Source organism: Colius striatus, chromosome 5, assembly GCF_028858725.1.
Source record: "Colius striatus isolate bColStr4 chromosome 5, bColStr4.1.hap1, whole genome shotgun sequence".
In the NCBI taxonomy this organism is placed as follows: domain Eukaryota; kingdom Metazoa; phylum Chordata; class Aves; order Coliiformes; family Coliidae; genus Colius; species Colius striatus.
In genome coordinates, this window is record NC_084763.1 from 56,410,635 (window position 1) to 56,429,982 (window position 19,348).

General features: G+C 45.0%; 1 protein-coding gene across 1 annotated transcript in view; it reads right to left on the reverse strand.

Annotated features, from left to right (window-relative positions):
* OBSCN (obscurin, cytoskeletal calmodulin and titin-interacting RhoGEF) overlaps window positions 1-19,348 on the reverse strand; it is a 170,474-nt gene that overhangs the window by 115,222 nt on the left and 35,904 nt on the right. Inside the window, 15 exon segments of the mRNA XM_061997422.1 lie at window positions 1,584-1,850; window positions 3,073-3,339; window positions 4,163-4,432; window positions 5,034-5,300; window positions 5,987-6,091; window positions 6,570-6,731; window positions 8,102-8,255; window positions 8,936-9,048; window positions 9,394-9,660; window positions 13,024-13,287; window positions 13,512-13,781; window positions 14,254-14,520; window positions 15,592-15,867; window positions 16,648-16,923; window positions 18,021-18,296. Coding sequence (XP_061853406.1) covers window positions 1,584-1,850; window positions 3,073-3,339; window positions 4,163-4,432; window positions 5,034-5,300; window positions 5,987-6,091; window positions 6,570-6,731; window positions 8,102-8,255; window positions 8,936-9,048; window positions 9,394-9,660; window positions 13,024-13,287; window positions 13,512-13,781; window positions 14,254-14,520; window positions 15,592-15,867; window positions 16,648-16,923; window positions 18,021-18,296 — 3,501 coding nt within the window.

A 19,348-nucleotide genomic window follows, 5' to 3' on the forward strand; every position in this document is an offset into this window, starting at 1 on the left:
CGCTGCTGATACCAATGCAGGAGCTAAAGCAGGGTCACACCTCATGACTGGAGTGAGTCTTAGAAACCAGAATTTAGAGCTGGGAGGATGCAGGGAAGGAGAGAGGCATTCTGCTTTGCCAAGGACAGGTGGTGACAATCAATGCTGTAGCTGTGGTCTCTCTTTTGACTGCACATCTATTGCAAGGGCTCCCTTTTATCTGTGTTGGGGCATCTGTCAGGCACAGGAGATGCCACCACAGGGAACTGGGCTTGGAGCAGGCATGTAAGGCCCTAGTGAAGGCCAGAACAGCTTCACACATCTATGGGATAGCTACTCAACAGGATAGACTAGGGGTAAGGAAGCCTTTGCCTGGGTAATTTACCTAATTTAAAATACATGTGACACACAAGATACTTATCCAGTTTGACCAGATGTGAAAAAAGAATGGGGAATCCTTCAGCATCTGAGTGGATAAAGAGTTAAATTATCCAGATACTTTGGGAAGAACAAATTCATCACGAGCAGGAGGCAAAATGCAAAGAAAATGAGAGAAATGATACTCCAAGAGGCTACAGAGGAGGTCAGACTGATTTTCAGAGAGTATGGTTCAGAACATTTCCCACTCATGTTTCCAGATACATCCTGGTGTTAATTTAGGATACAAATCACTGTGATTTATCTGAGCATGCATGTGCAGGTGTGTTGCTAAAGAAAAGGTGATTTTGCAACGGTGAGAGTTTTACCTTGGGTTTCTAACGTGCCTAAAATAACTCACACAACTTCCTGTGGCTTAGCTGAACAGGGAATCATGTCATAGTTGGGTTTGGAAGGCACCTTTAAAGGACATCTAAGTCCAACTCCCCTGCAATGAGCAGAGACATCTTCAAACAGATGAGGCTGTAGAGCCCCATCCAGCCTGATCTTGGATGTTCCCAGAGATGGGGCATCTACCACTGTTCTGCCATTCTAATCAGAAATGATGTCTTCCTTAGATCTAGTCTAAATCTTTCCTCTTTTAGTTTAAAACCCTTACCTATTGCATCTGCATCCTATTGCTACAGCTCTGCTAAAAGGTTTGTCCTCATCTTTCTCATAAGACCCCCTTTAAGTAGTAAATCACTGCAACAAAGCCTCCCCAGAGCCTTCTCCAGGTTAAACAACCTCAAGTGTCTCAGCCTGTCTCCACAGCAGACATGTTCCATCTCTCTGATCATTTTTGTGGCCTCCCTCTGGACCCACACCAGCAGCTCCAAGCCTTCCCTGAGCTGGAAGCAGCACCACAGGGAGGTCTCACTAGAGCACAGTGGAATGGACAATCCCCTCCCTTGGCCTGCTGCCCACACTTGCTTTGGAAGCAGCTCAGGACGGAGTTGGCCTTCTGGGCTGCAAGTGCCCATTGCTGGCTCATGCCCAGCTTTCCACATCCATCAGTACCCCAAATCCTTCTCCACAGGGTTGCTCTGAGTCCCTTCATCCCCCAGCCTGTATTGGTACTAGAGATTGCCTCTGATAAGCTCACCATCAGGACTGCTGCATGGATATTGTAAACAATAGCTCCTTTGCATCTCATATTTGCAATCAGGAGTGAGATCAGGACCCACCTATCACCTTCAGACGCACGCTCTCTGACACTTTGTCTGACTTCATTGTCACCGTGCCAGCATCCTCAGGCTTGACCTGCTTCATTGTCAGCATGTAGCAGTTGCCAACGTTCCTGATGTCATTGAAATTGTTGGTGTACAGGAGGGTGCCGTTGAGGAACCATTCCACATCCTCATCATCGTGATTCAGCTCACAAGAGAAGACAGCAGAACTCTCTTCTTCAATTTCCACGTCCTGCAGGTGCTTCAGCACTTCCACGTCACGGGCTGTAGGAAGCCAAGCAGCACCATTAGCACTGTTACCACAGAGCAGCACAGACACCACAAAGAGATTTCACAGTGGTTATTATAATCATAGAATGGTAGGGGTTGGAAGGACTAAAGACAATCTAGTCCAAACCCTCAGATGATTTAAGTCTAGTCTACACCATCATCACTTTTCATTTACTTGATCCTGCAATCCCTTAGAAAGCCCACATTGTCTGAAGTCCTCTGTTACCTCTTTACATGTGACAAACCATTTGATTTTTAACTTAAGAAGAACTAATTCTTCTGCAAATGTAACAACATTACAGTGATGCCTGTGAATCTCACAGAGCTCCAGCCCTTGTGTGCCATCACTGCACACACACACACACACTTTAAATTGTCCCTGACTGCCAGGTAAACAGAGGATAAGATGAAGGCAACAGTTTTGGCCACAAACAGCAAGCACAAAGAGATTAAGCAACTTGCTCAGCCTCAGAGAGCAACAGGAACTGAATTGTTATCTTTTCCAGTCCTTGGCCAGAGGTTTCTCCTTGCAGCTCCTCCACTGATGAAATGCTGCCTCTCAAGGACCAGGTAACTCAGGGGAGGGTTTGGGAGTATCAAGTAATTAATTGGATGTACTGCTGCAAGGCCAAACTGTTACCAAGAGCTGCTTTGCTGGACTTCTGGAAATGATTCAGTGGCTCATCTCCAAATCCTGCTGCAAGTGACACAGCAATCATCTTTCCCTACACGTCACCAGGTGAAGAACTGGCTAAACATAAAGCCATACCCAGATGAGGTAGAACATCATTATGAATAAGAAACATATAGAAATATCTGTCAGCAGACATAGAAGCTGATGCAGTGGTCAGGAAACGAAACCCACAAGCAGTTTAGCATAAAGGACATTCTTAGATAGAAGTCCCAGAGTTCTAGTTCTTCTGATTAAATGGGAAATAAGGTGCCTTGAGAAAGGCACAAGAATTTCTGCCTTACCCAGATGACATCCTCCCACGTGCATGAACTACTTCATGGCAAGTGCTGGGTTTCAGTACCATGCATAAGCATTATGCACAGTGCATAATACAGTCAGTTGGCTTCAGATACTGTATTTATATAAAGACAGCAGAAGGTGACTGTGTGAATCTACCTCTACTCAAGAAGGGAAAACCTGAGTGAAGCACTGAAGCATCAAGGCATGCAAAAGGCAAGCTCCCTTGCTGCAAACTGCTCATACCTTCAACAGTCAGTGTGGCTTCAGTCTCTGCGCTTCCAGCCCTGCATTTGTACACTCCAGCATCTTCAGGCTTCACCTTCAAAATCTTGAGCTCTGCTGAATGCTGCTCCCTCTTGATTTTGTACTTCTCAGAGGGCTCGATGGGCGTGTGGCCCTTGAACCACTTCACAACCTTTGGGGAAGGCCTGAAGTCACAGGACAGGATGACTGAGTGGCGCTCCAGAGCTGTCTTGTCTTCCATCTTCCTGGTGATCTGTATGTGGTAATCTGGAAAGCAGGGTTGGGAAGAAGAAAGGATCACTCTGAAGAAAAGAGAGTTTCTAATCTGTATTTCATGCCAATTAGTTTCCTGTGTGTCATTCACCACTGCTTTGTGAACTGCTCAGATGGTGCTATAGGTTTCTGTTACAGAGCTGATGTGCTTTGAAGCTAAAATGATGTGATGATCTATAGGGAATGCTGGTTTCTATAAGAGAGCACTGTACCTTAACTACCAAATGCATGCTCCAGTTCTGGTTCAGTGCTTACCAAATTGCTCTCCAATTGAGGTTCTTACTCAAGTAAATGCAAATTAAAGGCCTTCAGGACACAACTGGAAATATTTACTATGGTGTCAGTAGAAGACAAAAGCCTTGAAGCTCTGTCCCAGATCAAGTCAATTCAAAGTGGATTAAGTAAATGAGCTATCAAACTTGTCTAGTTCAGAAATGGGACAAAAGAAATCCTCCTGGTAAATGTCATCTGTTTTGATCTCTTTGGTGGTCTTCTTTTTGAAGAAGAAAAAAACAAACCAAACCCCAGCATTAGCTCAATAGATTTGCAGAGTGAGGTTGAACACCAGGCACACCAAAGTTGTTTATTCAGACCCCTTCCCAAGGCAATGCTGTAACGTTTAGTTCATCCAACACTGGCTCAACAAATTGTAACTGACAACTGAGGAGACCTTCCAGGTACACATACACCGACACTTCCAAGACCTCAAGCCAGTGGACCCTGCACATTAGACAGTGTGTATGAAAAGATATTTTCCAGGGCCTGCAAGAGGGAGGATGAGTCATGATGTAATTCAAGCCAGGTCATATCACATTACCTCTGACAAGCAGGTTTGCAATGGATTTTGATTTGCCAATGGAGAATTGAATGGGGCCTGTCATATCAGTGCTGGTTTTCACTATTGTCAGCCTGTGGATGGTGCCTTCTTGCTGCATGATGATGTTCCTGCCAGCCTGGAGGACTTGTCCACGTAGAGACCATTTGGGGGGTTTCACGGATGGAATGGATATCTCGCATTCAAAGTTGGCTTCTTCAGGCTCAGTCACATCCTCATCACACAACTCCTTTAGAATACTAATGGATTGCTCTGGATGAAGGATGGAATGGGAAAGCAAGGGTTTAGGAGTCATGAAAGAGCTCTTTCATTAGTATTCTGCACACCCATGCCACCTTTACTGCCTCTGAGTACTTCACTCACTGTCTCAAAGAGCTTCTTAGCATTATCCCTTTTTTTGGCATGAAGATAAACACATATTGCTGGTCACAGGTCAGACAGTGAGACTGTGACACTGCCTCAGGAAAGCCCGAATTTCCTGATTCCCAGACCTCTTCCTAAAGCCACTTTCCTACCCTGACATCAAATATTTGACACTATTAAGAAACAGAAAAGCAGGTTCACTGAAATACAGCTGTGGGTAATAGGAGAGACTTTGACTAGCTGCAGCAACTTCTCTCTGAGCAATAAACTTTCTCCAGTATGTCTGTGGGACAGGAATTTTCTTAGAAGGCTTCTAGGATGTCCCCACCCTTATCATCCCAAACAACTGTTCCCTATAACTCCAAAAGCAGTACCAGGGGAGTTCACTGAGCTGAAACAGTTTTTACGTGGCATTGTGTTTCCAAAGTAAATCACTAAAGGTTTTGAACCAGACAGTCCACCCTAGGGGGGGGGGAAAAGGGAATGTTACCTTCAACAAAGAAATTAGCACTGCTCTTGTCATCGAAGGCATCACAAGTGTAGGTGTCTTCATCTTGATAATCTGCGTCATTGATGATGAGCTTCCGATAGACCCCGTCACTCACCATCTCGTATTTGCCACTGGGCTGGATTTCAACGTCCTTTTTGAACCACCTGACCTTGGCGTTGGCACGAGACACCTGGCACTCCAGGAACCCCCGGTGCTTCTCAAGAGCAATCTTATCTCTCAAAGGCTTCACAATTTTGACAGGCAGCTCTAAAAGGAGTAAAAAGAGGCAGAGTGATCCGTGATGTTTCCACAAAAGGTGGCAATTCAAAGCTCATTGGCAATAATTCTTTTACGGTCAGTTGTGTGGATGATGACAGGAATCTCCACTATGCTGAGCACTCAGCTAACACACAGCAAGTGAAGAGCTAATGACAGGAAAACTATCCCTATTTTACTACTTGGTTGGCTGAACTGCAGCAGTAATAGTTAAGTCACTCAACACCACACAGCAGTGCTATGGCAAAGCCAGAGACTGAGCTCGCATTTCCTGGGCTCTTCATCAGTGTGTAATTCAAGTGGCTTCCTTCTCTCTGTCTCCATCACACTGATTAAGTTAAGACAAAAAACAAGAGCTGTATTCTTTTTAAACATGCACCAGAAAGAGAAAAGGCAGGAGAAAGTCAAGCTACATCTTTCCTTCCCCCAAAGTTTAAACATGACTTTTAACGTCTAAGGGTACAAAGTCAGCCTTGAGAAAATAAGCTCTGTTACTTAGCAAAAGTCAGTTCCCAGTAGTGAGGCCAAGACTTCACATGCAGCATGGGAGACAGAAGCTTTTCTTTCTCTGACAGAGCTAGGTGCTGTTTAACTTTCTTCATGCTACAAGCGAGGGAAGTTGGTTGGCTTGTAACGTGGGGGAGCTCAAGCAGCATTGGCATGAAAAGCATCATTACCTTTGACAGTAAGATGGGCACGAGATTCTGCCTTTTCTGCTACAAATTTGATCTCTGCTGCATCTTCCACTTGGACACGGGTGTAAGTCAGTGAGTAGGTCTTTCCTAAGAACAGACACACAGTCAGACATTGTCTTCCCCTGAGCAAACACTCTCACTGTCAGGTTGAGCATTGTTCATCTGGTTTCAGAGCATCACCACTTGCTCTCATGGCAGCAAGGTTGATCATTCCACTATGTCTATGCCCCCATGTCAAAGGATAACCTAACCTCAGCTTCTCCAAGGACTGATGGAACGAGGTTCCCACTGTCTGGAAAGCACTTGAAACAAAAGGATCCCACTCACTGTTGGATGATGCAAAGTGCTGCCCGCTGTTGACAGAAGGGAATGGTGGGATGACACCGAATTTGCCTTATTAAAGTTCCCACTGTGACACTGTCCCAGCCTAGCTGCCTCCCCAAAACAAATGGACAACCATGCTGAACCTTCTTAACTTGATTTTGGAGGTCTGACCCTTCTGCCTAGCCTCCCATCCCAGCACCTAACTCCAGCTCATCCCCATTCCCCTCCTTTTACAACCTACCATCTTGACGCATCCTGATGTTGTCGGCAGCCTTCAGCTTGTTGTCATTTTTGTACCATTGGGTTTGGACCTCGTCGTGTGAGATCTCACAGACAAAGGATGCACTCTCATATTCATTCACTTCCACATCTTCCAGTGGCTTAACAATCTTGATATCTCGGGCTGTGAATTCATAGAGACGAGTATTTACCTGGAGTTCCTCCACAACTGAGTGTGGTGTGTTTGCCTTCTGCCTGCTTACATCCCTTCCTGGGTGGTTTCTCCATTCAACACAGTAAGCACATTCCGTGCCTGAACCAATGGGTAGAATTACCAGCTACAGTGGAGCTCACTGCAAGAGGGTTTTATGGACACTGGGACTTTATACAGGTTTTAAAAGACACTAAACTTGTTCATGACAGAAAATTTGCCAAGAAAAACTAAACAACCTCATGTATCAGTATAAACATGTCTCAATCACTTCTCTGTATGCTCCCTTCCTTCTCCCGTTTGTCTGTTTGGATTGCGCCAGTCACATGTTTTACTTGGAGATACCTTTGCTTCAGAGTCTCCTGAACTCAGTATAATACTATTTAACTACACTAATTTATGCCTGATCTGTATTTCTGTGCTAATGCAGCCCTTTCCTTGTGAAAGAAAAACCACCTTGGATCAGTCTCAGGATCAAAACTCAGATGCAAACCAGCCAGCATTCAAACAGCAACCCATCCCAACCACAAAGTCAGGGAGAAAAGAGGAGTGCAACAGAGCAATGGAAGAGGACAGCTGTTGATGAAGATACTGCTGAACCCAACTGGCCACATGAGGACAGCATCTAGTAAGAAATGAGAAAAAGCTGATTTGTCTCTGCAGTTGCTCCTCTGGAAAATGACATCTGCCAAGGGACAGCAGATGGGTCTGCTGGGTAACTGGCCTTCAGTACTGCTTTTCTCTGCAGCCTCAGAGCCACGGGACACACCACAGCTGGGGTTTGACTGGTTGCACGGTGCAACACACAGAGGGAAACACTGCTTTAAATAGAGCTGCAGTCAGAAAGCACAGCACTTTCCTTGGCCTTTACAGCATAAAAAGTAGGGCATTTCTTGAGATCATACCCAAGGCTTGTCCAGTCCCTATTCAGGCAAAGTCCCTCCGTGGCAATGGCAGAACACAAAGCAAACCATATCAGCACCAGCCATTGAGTCTTTGCTCTCATAGAATCACTTCAGTGGGAAAAATGGCCTTTGAGCTCAGCAAGTCCCAACCTTCCCCTCATCTTGCCAAGCCCACCACTAACCCACATCCCTCAGCACCTCAGCTACACCTCATGCCACTGAAATTCCAGAGACCAGAAATCACTCAGGATAAATGAAAACCTCATTAGCACCTCTTCCAAAAACACTCCTCTGAGGATAGAACAGGCACAGACAGCCCTGCCAGCACTTCCTCACTAGGAACAGAAAGTTATCTGAACAAGTAATTGCAAACCACACAACTTCTGTGTAGTCTAAACCACTGCAGTAGGTGTAATTTCCTACTTCAGTCAGACATACCATGAACCTTTAGAGTAGCTGATGTCTTGTCTCCAGCTGCTTCACAAGTGTAGGTCCCCTGGTCTTCATATTCACACTTGTGAATAACGAGGCTTCTCTTATTTCCCTGGGAAGCAACCCCCACTTTTTTACTTTGCCGGAGCTCCTTCCCATCCTAGAAGTAAAAGAGCCAAAGCAGATCACCATCAACTCTCCTACATCTGCAGGGAGCAAAACAAGCATTCAGACCTGTGCTTCATTCAGCTGTCTCATCGGAGTTAATGCAGGTACTGGAACACGCTGAAACTTAAGCACAGCGCAAAGGTTTCAAGGAGTAGGAATGGCTGAAGAATATGAGTAGCTTTTGGTTGATTTTAGACACCTATTTGAGGGCCTAAGGCCCTGTATTGGCAATAAGCCCCTTCAGACATCACCTTGAAGAAATGCTGTTATTGCCATTTAAGGGAGGTACATGAAATAATTGAGCTGAGCCTCAGAATGACTGTCAGGTGCAAAGGGAATTGAGGCTTTACCTTAAATCACAGCTCTCAAGGAGGCTGTAAATAATGGGTGAGAGCTGCTAGGCATGAAGACAAAACCACATTGCTATCAACTGCAGTGCTCACAGTCTGGACAAGAATAGAAAAGTTTAACTTGCAACTCAATAAACACACCCAGTACATACAAAACAGAGTGATGAGCTGGGTAAGTAAACGAACGTAAGGACAAGAGAGCAATGCTAAGAGCTGAATAGGAAAGGTTCAGACTCACATCCCCTGGAAGGGAAATGGAAGGCTCTCATTGCCTTCTGGAGAAGTCAGGAATTAAAATGCCACTATCCATTAAGTACTGTACCTTGAACCACTTCACATCCACGTTGGGCCTGGACAGCTCACACTCGAATGTGACCTTGTCCTTTTGGGTTACACTCGTGTCTACCAAAGGTTTGCTGATTCTCACAGGCAGTTCTGAAGAAGAAAACAAAAGAGAAGGTCTAGTTAGTGGGAATTTAGGTCTCCAGGACCTTCTGGCACAAGGAATAGTGAATAAGCAGACTCTAGCTTCCTTGCTTAATTCATGACAATAAAATCATGCAGTTTTGAGCAGACTGTCATTACTTGTTCTGTGGACAGCAACGTTATAATAACCCCATGGACATTAGAAGGATACATTACTGTGGGTGGTCCAGTGTGCTTAATATCCCTTGCAGTTCCAAGGAAAACTTGTGTCCCTGTTAAAACTCACTCTCTGGGTCAGGAGAAGACAACCATGTCCCACACCAACCATGGCCTGAGACTTTGAGGTCTGTGTACCTGTCACAGTGAGATTCCCTGATGAATGAATGCCCTCTGCTTTGAAGGAGATGAGTCCTGCATCTTCAAGAGTCACTGAAGAAAGAGTCAGTGAATGTTTCTTCCCCAGGACACCAATATTGATGTTTGGTGAAGGTTTCAGACGAACACCATCCTTCTGCCAGGTCCCTTCCACGTCCTCATGTGACACCTCCACCTCGAAGGTGACAGTCCCCTTCTCAGAGACTTCACGGGGCTGAAGACCTTTCACCAGCTTGATCTGCCTCACTGGAAAAACAACAAGGACAAGTTGGAGATCTGACACCAACAGCTGTGAAACCTCCAAGATAGGTTATTTCCCTAATCCTCATGCAGGTACTTGACAGTTGACTGGTGTCTGCCAATCAACCACCCACCTTTGCAGGAAATAGAGACTGTTCATGGCCATACTGCTAGCATGGCTGCTCTTCTTAAATAGGTGCATTCAGCTGGGACAAACAAGACAGACAAACATTGCAGAAAAAAAAGAGGAAAGCTGGTTCTTTTCCTAGCAAGATCCACCACAAGCCCTGTGCCAGAAACAGGCTTTGAAGGTGTATAGACACACAAAGTAGAGGCATTCCTGTGTAGAGTGAGGTGGTTACCAATAACCATCAGAAGGAGATAACACTGCTGTTGTATACACTGGGATTAGACTCTGTGCTGTACAACAAGAGAGATGTGGGTGAAAATACTTGTTCTTCAGGCAAGACTCCAGAAAATGATGATGATCACTTGAGATTAATAGAGCATAAGGGAATAAACAACACAGCTTTTCAACTGGAACAAAAAAAGGGGAAGGAAGAAGGAGGGAGAGGAGAAAGATTTTAGTAAAAGAAAGGAAAAAAAGAATTATCCATGATGTGGTGTGAAGTGCTTTGACATCTTACAGCTTGGGGGACAAAGCATCCCTGCTTTGGGCAGATATTAACTGTTCTCAGTACAAGACATCAGTGCTCTCTCAGCCACTAAAACAGATTCAGTATTTAAACTTGTCCTACCCTCAAAAAGAGAGAAAAAAAATCTATCAACAAAAAAATCCCACCCTACAGTCATGAAACCTTTCAGCTCTTCATGGGTCTTGCTATAAGTCAGCAACAGTTGTGGAATGGTAGAACTTTTACAGGGTTTGTTTTAATGGGCAATGTTCTGTGTCCAGAGCTTTGAAAGTCCTAGTCCTGTTCCCAGTATAATTTCTGCTGGAATTAGTTGAGCTAATTATGTTTTTCCCTGCTGAAAGCTTAGAGGTATATCATGAGAACATCCACTTTACCCACAACTTCAGCCTTCCACAAACACCTGCAGGGCACCACTGAAAACAAATATTCAGCCAGATATGTCATTGGTTTGAAGAGCTCAGTTGTTTTTAGGATCTCCTCTCAGCTTCAGACCAGGACAGATGATTGTCTTGTGATGAAGCAACTTTTACATTTGAGTAAATCAACAGACCAGTCTTCTTAACCTAAAGCTCAGCACCAAGTAGGAGTGGCTCAGTTCCTCAGACTGAGACCATTTAAAGGACTTTGCTGACCCCAATGTAAGCTCTAACACAATCCTCTGGAAAAGGGACATTTGCTTACATGTCAAAAAGGGAGCATAATTTTAGATTTATACTTTTAGAGGCTTTTACTGTCTCAGCTGGAGGCCTTGGCTGCAGAGTACAAGCAGCCCAGTGAGGTGCATGTATACAGCCCATTTCCTACTGCATCTCATAACCATGCCTTGGATGATGATGATATGCAGAGATAAATCCCAATTACAGGGAGTTGATTCCCTTTTTTGATTATGATCCCCCCTCAGGTCACCTTGAATTTCCATCATTGCATGAAACTACCTCAGTTCAGCAACAGAGCTGCTCTTTACAGAGACACTGAGTGTAAGTGATGAGCCTGCAGCTGGGTGTCTGGGAAGCACAAAGCTAAATCTCCTGTCTCCATCAGAATAGGAAATGTATGAAGCAGAGGCAGCTATTCATTTATGCTTGCATGACTCACCTTGCACAAAGCACAGCTGGCAGCTGCTGGCACTACCCAATTGCTTCCTATATAAACACTGTTCCATCATTTTTGGTTTTACCCCTTGGCTATAACAATGGTTGGTGCCTAAAACCAGGTGTAACTGAACTTACCACCACCTGCAGCAAACTGCCCCATAGTGCACTGCACTCTTCTAACACATTATGACTGTGGAAATGAAACATTGCTTTATCTTTTGCAGACTCCAGATCCAATTTAACTGAGATAGTAACCCTGGATCTAGGCTCTAAATCAGGATCACAGCCACCCATGGTTCCTTTGAATACTCAGACACTCCAGAAGGTACTTCAGTGCATCTACAACTTTAAACACTCTCTGGAGGTATTTGCTTCTCTCTGTTAGCTGCAGGAGGAGCTGAAAGCAATGTGCTAGATTGAGGTTTCATGAATCCAAGATTGATCTACCAGCTTTTAGTCACTGCTGTTGGCTGGTTTTTCTAAAGCTATTCTGTCTGGAACACAAGGTGGACAAGCAGTGATGACCAGCTCATATCAGGATGCTAAAGCAGTGGGGTTTGACAGCTGTCAGCCAGGAAGAATTTGAATATAGATCTGTCTTTGCAGTGCATGGAAGTGCTTTGACAAACCCTGTTCTGTGACAGTCTGTCATCAGTCTTTGATATCTTTGATTCCATCAGAAGATCACAAGGTTATAAGGTTATAAAGACCTAGAAAAATCATCTAGCTCTTCTCTCCCACTCTGGGACACACTCAGGTCTGTATGTCATCCCAGATAGATCTTTTGCTAACCTTTTCTTAAACTCATGATGGATGTGGCAATCAGACAGCTTATTCAGTCATCCAGCCACTGAAAAGCTTTTTTATTGCATAACCTGGATCTTTCTCATTGCATTGTAGTCCATTCTTTCCTGTTATTATTCCCACATGGAGAACAGATTGTTCCTTCCCAATTTTTAACAGCTTTTTATGCACTTGAGGTCTGTTGTCAAGTCCTTCCTCACCTATTATTTTTTACCTACACAGTACCAGTTGGTATCAGGGTCTTTACAGACAAAATTAGATAGTCCTTCAGTGCTTAAATCCTCTCTTCATCCATCCTGTAACAATCATGACAAAAGGATGCAGGAAAAAGAAGGGCTACAGCTGAGACACCATTAGCTTAAAGGAAAAGGGCAGCACTCTCACTTAGAAGTTTTGGTCTTGTAGTTTTTTAACCCTGACTGAATATGAAGAGGCTGTTTGCACAGAGTTAGGGCAATGGATGGCTGAAGAGGGAATGGTTTGTTAGAAGCCAGACATAGGAAAACATGGAGCTTACCAAAGAGTCAGGCATTTCAGAGAAAAGGGAAAAAACAGACAAGAAGCTTAATAGTCACCAACATGACTGAAAGCTGGTGAGGTGAGATGGAGGCAACTGGAAGCAGCCAGCCATTCTCTGACTAGTGCCCTTCCCTTCATCTCCTCAGTCCTTTGACTGGTGGCCAAGCCCATGGCTGTGTCTCTGTATCCTCATGGCAAGTAAGGAGTGCAGTGGCTATTATGATAGTGGAAAAGACAAGAATCCACCACCAAACCCTGTCCAGGGTGTTTAGAGAACCAGAGATTGTTCAACTTACTTTCCACGTTGATCTTGGCTTGGGTCTTGTCATCAGGACTCTCACAGCAGTAGAAACCCCTGTCTGCAAAGGAGATGTCCTTAACCACCAAGGTATGCTTTGTTCCCTCAGCTTTGATCTCTATTTTCTCACTAGGCTTCAATACGATGCTGTTCCTCATCCACTTCACCTCTGCAGCTTTGGTCAGCTCTACCTCCAATATCACCGTGTCTCTCTCTTCAACTGTTCTGGCCTCTAGTTTCTTCTTGAATGAGATTGAGGCTTCTGCCAAAGGAGAAGAAATATCAGTAAGAAGGTAGAGGATCCAGAAAACAAGCTGTCAGAGAAAATTAAAGCTCATGTGCCTCAGTGTATTCTGGGCATCCCTGTGTAACGATGCCAAAGCACAGTTTCCCTCCTGCTAACCATCAGTGTGAGGGGAGGCCACAGACCAGCAGAGGCCATAACATCAGTGACACCCTGTCAAAGGGTCATTATCCCCCTCTTACCTCGGACTCGGAGATTGGCTGTGCTTTCTACCCCCTCGGCATTGGCAGAGATTTCGGCTGCATCCTCCAGTGTCAGATCAGTGATGGTGAGGCTGTGGCTGCTGTCCTTCTGGGAGATCACATACTTCTTGCTGGCTTCAATCTTAACGCCATTCCTGAGCCAAGTGACCACAGCATCACTGGGAGAGACGGTGCACTTGAACACGGCCTCTTTTCCTTCCTCAGAGACCACACTGATGAGACTTGTAATGAATTTCACCACTCTGGGAGCTGAGGGATAAGGAAGAAAAGATTTGGGAGCATATCTACATGGCATAAACGCCTTCAAAAAGCCAAAAGCTTTGATGATGTTATCAGAGGCATCATTTTACCACTTACACTTAAGTGATCACAAGAATGGGTTGTCACATTTCACATGTCTGAACAAGTTTTGCATCTAAAGATGCCAGAAGACAGAGGCAAAGAGGAGGAAAAGTCCCCCCTTCTTACATTTGGGTTACTGAATTCCAGCCTCAAATGAAACATGAAAGTTAATTTGCCCACATATTGAGAGACAGGTCTCAAAATCACTATGTTCTCCACAAACAGAGGTTCCACTGGCCCTGAGAGTGGAAGGGGAGCTCTGTATTTGCTGTCAACACAGGAGACGGCACAAACGTACCAACAAACTCAACTTTGCAGAGGAGTAACGGCTGAGGACAAAACCCAAGGTCCCTCTCCACCGCCACCATTGGAGACATACCTTTGGGGGTGATGGTAACGCTGCTCTTGTCATCTCTGGACTCACAGCAGTACTCTCCCTCATCTTCAGCCCGGATCCCTGTTATTGTCAGGGTTCGTTTGACCCCCTCCTCGTGCATCTGGAAGCGTTTGCTGGGCTTGATCTCAGCCCCGTTCCTGCGCCACACCACCTTCCCCTTGGGGTGGCTCACGGCGCAGCTCAGACACACGCTGCCTCCAATCTCAGCAGCCACAGCTTCCAGCTTTTTGGCAAACTTCACAGGGATTTCTGAGATTGAGAAGGAAGGAAAATATGAGAATGAAAAGATAGTAAGAAACTGGTTCTGGTCAACTTTAATGAAAGGATTAATTAGCTAACCCAACCCCATGATATATTTCAGGATCAGGGTAGAGAGAAACAAACCAGAAAGGTGCAAAATTAGGGAGATTCCTTTGAAATGGGATTTTAGTAACACTATCATTTTGTAAAGAAAATAAACTTGGTTGGGTATTTCCTTCCTTCCTTTCTAATCTTTTACCTAATGAGATCACATGGAGGTTTTACATTAGAGTCTGATTTCCCTAAGTGTAAAAACCTTTACAGATGCACAAGCCCCAGCTCCCTTTGTGTCTCTGTCACCAGAGATGCAGCCAATGGAGTCAGAGAAATCCAGGATATGATTTCTCTCATCCCAAAGGAGAGACTTCAAAGGACTGGATGTATCATGACCCATTAGCCACCACACCACTACAGTGAATCAGAGGGAGCCCATCTCAGCTGCAGACACCTCCAGTGTGAGTGGCTGAAGAGAAAAGAGCAGACTTTCTCTCTAGGGCATCACCCCTCTCATTTCCATCTGTGGACCAGCTGAATTCCAACCTTCTTGACAATTTGGAGCCTTAGCCTTGAGTAGGGAATAGCAGCCCAGGTGCACCATCCCACAAACAGAGGAGGACATAATTCAGGTCCTCTTTCCCCGTGTGACTAACTCACACATCTTCTCATCCCTCTACATCCTCATCACATGCTAGTGAGCAGAGTGGGGAAGAGCTAAGGCTCTGCCATGCCCCAACTACTGAGGTTAGGAGGAGACAGAAACAGTGTGATGACACTGGGGAGCAAGCAACCAGGAGAAGCATCCATTGTAAGCTTCCTTGCTCCCAGAGTGGCCAGCAAAGGACAGAACTTGGTATCTGGAAGGAGAACTTTGTTGGCCGTGGTAAAGCAGCCACAGCAGCTTCAATTCAAGTCTTGAGGTTAGAACAGATTTAGAGAGAGTTTGGACTTCACTTCCATCCCACCATGAGAGAAGTGTGTTTGTTGAGTTGGGACATGACCTGTGCACAGCTCTCTGCTCACCTTTCACCTGTACTTTGAATTCCTGCTTGTCACTCTTTGTCTGGCAAGTGTACACAGCAGTGTCTGTGCTCTCAGCCACGTTCACTGTCAGAGTCCTGGATGCCCCCTCAGTCTTGATCACATATTTCTTGCTGGCTTTGATTTCTGTTCCATCCTTGAACCACTTCACTGCAGCAGTTTCAGGTGTAACTGAAGTAGTCAGGGTGATGCTTTCGTGTTCTTGAACAATGAGAGGCTCTTTCTGGACAACTTTATGTTCAAATTTAGCCTCTGGTTCTAGGAAAAACATTAAAATAGGAAAATTAATAACTTAAAACCTCAAGTCCTTAACACAGCAATTTTCTGTTACCCTCCTCATGACTTACAACTCATCACAACCTGCAATAACACAGGGACTGTGACTGAAGGTTTGTGGTTGGTGTAATCTGCTGAGTGGGAAGAAAGAGAATGACCTGTCAGGCAACCCAGAGCTTCCACTTAGGAAAGAAGCAAACAAAAGGACATTTTATCTGCTGCCCACAAAAAAGTCTGGTTTCTTAGAAGTAAAATGGCCTCTGAAATTATTTCCTCTCTCATTTTCAGGGCTTCAGATGTAACTAAGAGGAAACAGCAATATGCTAAACTTGATTGTATGGCCTGTTTTATTTTCTGCTTGATCTATCCCCTTTCTCTTGGCTTCTCCTTGGCATTGCACAAGGCTTTGCCACACCACTGGGTAGTTTTGGGGCACACATACACAGCAGCAGACCAGCCTTTCTTTTACTCCTTGCTCCATAGCTCTGTTTCTGCTCTTCAAAACTGCTCCTTTCAGCTGCCCACCACTAAAACAGGTTGGGTGATGGGTTGTGCAAAGGACACACTGAGGAAAATGCTATGTAGTATTTCCATAGCCAAGAAAAGAGTCTTTAGACAGATCTCCCAGCCCCACATTGCTAAAGAGGCCAAATTAACGTGTGATGTGGTTCAGTGGTGTCGCTCTAGGGAAAGTGGTAGCTGCACCATGGTTATCCAGTTTTCCTCTAAGCCACACAGAGAGCTGCTTAGGTAAGTCCTCACCAGTGGGTTCCAACTTGAAGGTCAGCTTCTGGCCTGCAGCCTCACAGATGTATTCTCCAGCATCTTTCTTCTCCAGCTGCTCTACAGTCAGGCGCCGGGTTTTGCCCACAGTTTCTATTTTGAATTTCCTAGAGGAAACGAGCAGCCTGCCATCCTTGTACCATTTCACTTCAGTTGTGTCCTGTGCTACCTCACAGCTGAGGCTGGCACTTTCTGTCAGGACAGCTTTCACCTCCCTCTGGACCTTTTCCTCGTTTATAAATGCAGGTTTGGGCTCTGAATGCAGGAAACAAAGAAAACATTGATGGAAGGAGTAAAATGAGATCAGTCTTTACGTATTTCTGTGCAGATGTTTAGAAAAATCTTTAGGTTGCCACTTGCCAAACCTCATTGCCTCCACTGGGCAATAGCTACCCTTCTGTGGATCTGAATTGCAATGTGGAAACTAAGGAAGCAACAGCTCATGAATGGAGAGGAGCAAGGGAGTCCTTAACATCAATCCTACGGTTGCAAGCCACCAGGATGAAGCCATTTAATTCAAATGATCCCAAAGAACATCTTGCCCTGCATATCCCCAAAAGCTTGGAAATTCCTTTTGATTAAGGCTTACAGGGAAATGTCAAGGTCACAAATTTAGCACTATGTGCTTCTGGAACGGCTTCTTCATGGTGTCTCCCACTGTCACAAACAGGGCTTTCAAAGGGACAAAGGAAATGTGATCTCCTCATAGTGCTCACATGGACTGAGGTACTCAAAGCTGTTTGCAGCATCAGCACTCCCTTCAGCATCACAGGTTTAAAGCTGTTTGGACACTTTGTGCATCCTGTTCCAAAAGACCAATTGACCATTTTCTTGGAAATGATAATAAAGGGACATTTAGGAGTGGCAGAAGCAGTGGGGCACGTCAGAAGGTTGAAATCTCAAGCACACAGCAGCACAAATTCAGGAAAAGTGCTGTTTGCAGCCCATCTCGATGAGTGCTTCCACCAAACTGCAGAGACAAAGCGTATTCCAGCCTCTCAGTTTCAGGAATGGGATTGTAAGTCTAAAAAGAAGTGGATGTTTGAATGGCTCTTTCATCACAAGGGGTTCAGTGTACAAGAACCAACCTTTGGGATCCCAGAAGGAGGAGAGATCTGAATAATATGTTATTATTTCCATTAAAGTTATATGTGCAATTATTATAGAGAGAGGCTAAGAATGGAACAGGCTCTTCTGCCATGCTGGAGCCAAATATTCTCATTTCTACAAGCCCAGGTCAATCAGGTACAGAAAATCAGGTGAAAACCCTACAGAGCACGACAACTCCCAGACTATGGCAACTGAGGCACTGTGTAATAGTTATTACAGTTATCACTATGTTGATGTCTCACCTGTGACATCGATCCTGAAGGTCAGCTTCTGGCCAGCAGCCTCACAGGTGTACTCCCCAGCATCTTTCTTCTCCACCTGACCCACCACCAGACGACGAGATTTGCCCTCTGCCTCCACCTTGAACTTCTTGCTGGAGGTCAGCAGTTTCCCCTCCTTGTACCATTTCACATCAGTCTTGTCCTGGGCCACCTCACAGCTCAGGGTGGCAGTTTCTGACAGTGCAACTTTCACCTCTTTCTGCACCTTGTCTTTGTTTGTAAACACAACTTCTGGCTCTGAAAAAAGAGAGGATTTCAGTAGGTAGGATGTTGTATGATCCTTTGTCTTGGCATGCAGGTAACACTGGAAACCAAGTCTCTGACTTGACAACAGCCATCTGAAGCTGTTAGAACAACACACAAACTGTTTTGTGGTGAGACTTTCTTATGTTTTGGTTTGGTTTCGTGGGTTTTCTTACAGAAACCTTTTGTTGCTTTGTCACCAATCACCCTAAGATGAGTATATTCATGGCAGCAAGCTGGGACATCGTGTGGATCATTAATAAGAGCATTGTATGTAAGGTCTCAGTCAAGGCAAGATACACTTTGGTTCAAGTTGAGTGCAAATTAATGAATTCCTACTGGGAGGACCAGTCCTTTAAGCATGTCTCAGCCCCATACTGATTCCTTTTGCTCCCAATAGCTGTGTCTGCTGCTGTTCACTGTCCTGTTGACACTAGATAACTTCACTGCAAAGGCTGCTAAGACCACCACTTACATGTTCAGCATGTGTTACTACTTCCCATGCAACCTTCAGAAAAGCCCAGGACACCTCACATTCTCACATCCAAATGGTGAAAACTCCTTGTTCTCCAGCAGATATATTAGCCCACTTGCAAGAGCATCAGGAGGAGGGAGTGAGTTAGAAAGCTGCATCTGTTCTCCTACTCTACAGCCCCAGTAGGGTGATGCATGTGGAATGAGTCTCTGTGGCACCTTCTTTCCCTAGTTGTAGTTTACCTATGCCTTGGACACCTTAGCATATGTCAAGCCTTGCTGTCATATTCTCATCCCACACTGAAATGAGTCTTTTCAACAGAGGGAAAGAGAGTGAAGGCATCAGGTAGACCCCCCCACCACTCTACCATAACCCTGCTCTGAAAAGCCCTGAGTATCAATTACATTACAGAGCTGTTCTGGTGGAATGGAGCTGTGCAATCAGCACTTTCCTTTTCACAACCCTGTTTCTCCAGAAAAGGGTAGTTCCCAATGTTTTTCAAGGATGGAGCTCCTTGTCTTGGACACTTTATCAAGTTTTACATAGAAAATATCAAGAGAACTCCATTTCT